At 35.0% G+C, this 3554-nt stretch overlaps 1 protein-coding gene across 2 annotated transcripts in view; it reads right to left on the reverse strand.

Moving 5' to 3' along the window:
- Positions 1 to 323: 323 nt before the first annotated feature.
- LOC113144606 (serine/threonine protein kinase 26) overlaps positions 324 to 3554 on the reverse strand; it is an 18316-nt gene continuing 15085 nt past the window's right edge. The window contains exons 10-12 of one of the 2 annotated variants that reach the window (XM_026330790.1): positions 2973 to 3035; positions 2610 to 2737; positions 324 to 2013 (exon numbers count right to left, since the gene is read on the reverse strand). In XM_026330790.1, coding sequence (XP_026186575.1) covers positions 1998 to 2013; positions 2610 to 2737; positions 2973 to 3035 — 207 coding nt within the window. In that variant the 3' untranslated portion in view covers positions 324 to 1997. Of the gene's footprint in view, positions 2014 to 2600; positions 2738 to 2972; positions 3036 to 3554 lie in introns of both variants that reach the window. The other variant, XM_026330781.1, reaches the window with a different exon arrangement.

The raw sequence follows: 3554 nt of genomic DNA on the forward strand, positions 1-3554 counted from the left end.
TATGAAGGACTGTTTATATAACACAGTTTGTGAATAAAGGATTATACACAAAAATATAAAATGGATCAAATTAATAGATTATTTTTATCATATAAATAGTATAATATTATACAATGGGTCATTGCACTGAGGCAATCAAATTATACAGTTATTAGATATAGACTATGATAATAAAACTAACAAGTTTTACAAGATTGTTAGAAATAGCCCCTAAATATATTCCCCCAAATTCAAACTCTACAAAGATGAAAACTAATAAACTTGACCATCATTTTTTTTCCCTCATAAAATTCACATTAAAAAAAAGAAACTAATGAAACGGGTTTTTCAATCAAACTTAAATATTTATTCATAAAACTCTAAGTCCCGCTACAAAAAGAGTACGTATCTGCAAAAATCTTACATCTTTCATTTTACATTTCGCCCCTCAAACTGCACTGTCGTATCCCTTATGATATAAAAAGACAAAAATATACAAGTTTTATAGTGTCTTTGGTACAAACTGTCAGTAATACGTTTGATTACAGCTCCCTTCATGCGCTTGAAAACAATCTGTGCTACCTTCCAATATTAGGTCTTATTAAGATCTCAGTGTTTTCCCAAACTTGATGCATATTTTAAAGGACACAGACCTTTCACGAGAGTGTAAGACATGTTTGGGGTTGTGGCTTGTTAGCAGATCTTTCCATTACTGAAATCTCAATTTAACCAAAAACACTGAATAACACACAACCTAGAAAACAATAAAATCTTCACCAGCAGTCCAACTGCTTCCAGACCCAAACGAATGTCAAGGTATTCTCAATTTCTCCCACTTCAGTAGACGACTAATTCTGACACCATTGGGATGCTACTGGTTGTGTTACCAAACAAGTATCTACAGCAATTTTCAATTCAAATGAAGTCAATTTTCAGGTTTCATGTGGCACAAGCTTGGACATAAAGACATAAAGACACTTAATTGTTAAATGTAGCTAGTTTCTTTGGGTACATTTACATGTACTTGCACAGTAGCTAGTCAGCTTACTGGATAGAAAGTGACTAGATGCCCAGCTGGGCTCAAGTGACACGTTTTTTTATTTTATAGATATTTTTTGTCTTTAATATGTTTTTATCTGAGGAAACAGAAATAAAAAATATATTTTAAAAAAAATATTTTCCCAAAAGTGTACAAATTTATGTTTTCACCATGAATGCCACCATATGAATTTGAGTAGAGCTGAAGATTGTAAAGTTTGCCTATTCTTCCATCATTGTTTCAGTACCAAATACATATTCAGTAGCATTTCTACCAAAATGAGAAAACCCCCAAAAAAGTCTGTTGTTGCTAGTATGCTATGAAAGCTGTACCATATTGTGGCTGAGTATTGACATCAGGGAACTGTAATTGAAAAGCATTACTGAAGACAACAAAACAAACAATATTGGCATATAATCTGTCTGAAGTGCTACTGAACAAATATATAGACATCTACAAAGTCAAGGCAAGTCATGACACAAAACATATTACTACTTTTCAATATGTTTTTCTGTGTGCTTTCAACAAAAACAACATCTCAATTAAAAAGTGACAATGAAAAATGAGTGACTGTATGAAGAATTAAGGCACGTGGTGGTTATTTAAAAAACATTGTGAAACTGAAGAAGTTTTAAGAAAGAAATTCACTGTTAAAAAGGGAAATGGAGAAATGAAAACCATATATCCAAATAACAGATGGTGCTTTCAGCGATTTGGACTGGTTGGTTCAAATCTGCAGCTGTCAAATCCGGCTTTGGGATGAAAACAGGTCTTCAACCAGCAGAAGTGAAAAAATAGTGTATATATTACACAGTAGTGTGTGTGTGTGTGTGTGTGTGTGTATGTGTGTGTGTGTGTGTGTATACAGTGAGGAGACGTCGCACAGCAAAACTCCTCGATTTCCATCATCCAGCAGCATCACTGTATGGAGACAATCTGTCTTCATTTTCCGTACTTCTTTTGTTGATATATCCATCCTTTAGTTGGCCATAAATCTGGAGGAGAGCGACAAAGACCCGGGAGGAGGGAGAGAAAGCAAGAAATTTGGTAAACAAATGATAGGAGGAGACGCAACATCTTGTGTTGAATAATACCAATGATGAAAACAGGGAACACCAGGGCAAACGTGTGTTGTTGATCTTAGCAGCTGTTGCCAGTTTCATTATTCCCCCAGACACCCAGAAATCAGCCAATTGACAAAAAACAGGAGTAATACTTTTAAGTCATTTGTTAAAGAACAAGAAGAAGAAATTGGAATATGTTGAATAACAGTGGGGAACAATTCACTACTTCCTGACATTTTTTTTAACCTGAACAATCAAACAATAAGCGATGAAGTAATACAACCTTGTCCGAGGTTTGTGTGTGTCATTACTCAAGTAAAAGAAAAAAAATAAGTACTGTAACAAGCACAACATAAACTGCAATGATTAAAGTCTTAAAAGCAGACGCTGACACCCTCTACCAGAGAGTATGAAGTGAAGGGTGTGGTGCCAGAAACACAACAAAATAGGTAGCAATGCGAAAAAGCAAGAAAGAAAATATAGAAGAGATTTAGAAATTTAGAAAATGATGAACGTACTTCTGGTACCTGGCAATAATATGGGTAACCATCCTGTCCGTGATACCTGGACAGACCTCTTCAGCAAATAGGATTTTGTGTTCCAGCTCCTCAATGGCTAATCGCTGCTCAGAGTGCTCCTTGTGCTGCTGTTTCAACTATAGAAGATAAAAAATATATATATTTATTCCATCTGCATTTTAATATTTACAATAAACACAGTGTACTGTAGATAAATCATACAGCTTGTTTTGTTGAAACAAAGGTAAGATCCTCAGTATTAGTTCAATGATAAATGAATGCAAACAGTATAAAGTCTGATTGTTGTATTTTTTGGAGCAAAATCTCTTAATTTAACAGGTTAGCTGTTTTTCATGATTAGTGTAAACTAACCTCAGTGAAGACAGGTGAGATGACTGTGGTCAGACTTGCTGATTTAGTCAGCTGATCCTGGCCCTGCACAGATCAAGAAGGGGAGATTGAGGTGAAACAGAGAAAAACAAGGTGAGTGTTTGATTTAATGCTGTTCTTATACCTGTTTAGGCTAAACTGCCTAAGTATTCACAGTTTCATGTGAACGGCCTGGCCTAGTCAATCGACCAGCACTATCATCTAGTAACACCAGTCCAACTTGTAGTTACCCAGTTACATTACAAAATGACCCCTGCTTTATTAATCCACTTTAAAAGTGCTCTTGAATCCACCCCCTCTTAAACAAGGCTCCTCAGCACATAAGTTAACTTTACTCCAATATCAGACACCAGCAGCTCCCTCCACCAGCTAACCCCATGTCACATGACACAGCATCTTGTCTTCTAATGTGAAGAAACACATTTAGATATTAGTACTTCTCAATCAATTTAACTACTTTACTGTTATAAATGTATGAAGTTTTATTACATGTATTTAAAAGAAATTAATAAACTTCTTACAGATTTCCTCCCACTCATCTGTATATCTAATTAACGCATTGAT

This window comes from Mastacembelus armatus, chromosome 18, assembly GCF_900324485.2.
Source record: "Mastacembelus armatus chromosome 18, fMasArm1.2, whole genome shotgun sequence".
NCBI classification, from domain to species: Eukaryota; Metazoa; Chordata; class Actinopteri; order Synbranchiformes; family Mastacembelidae; genus Mastacembelus; species Mastacembelus armatus.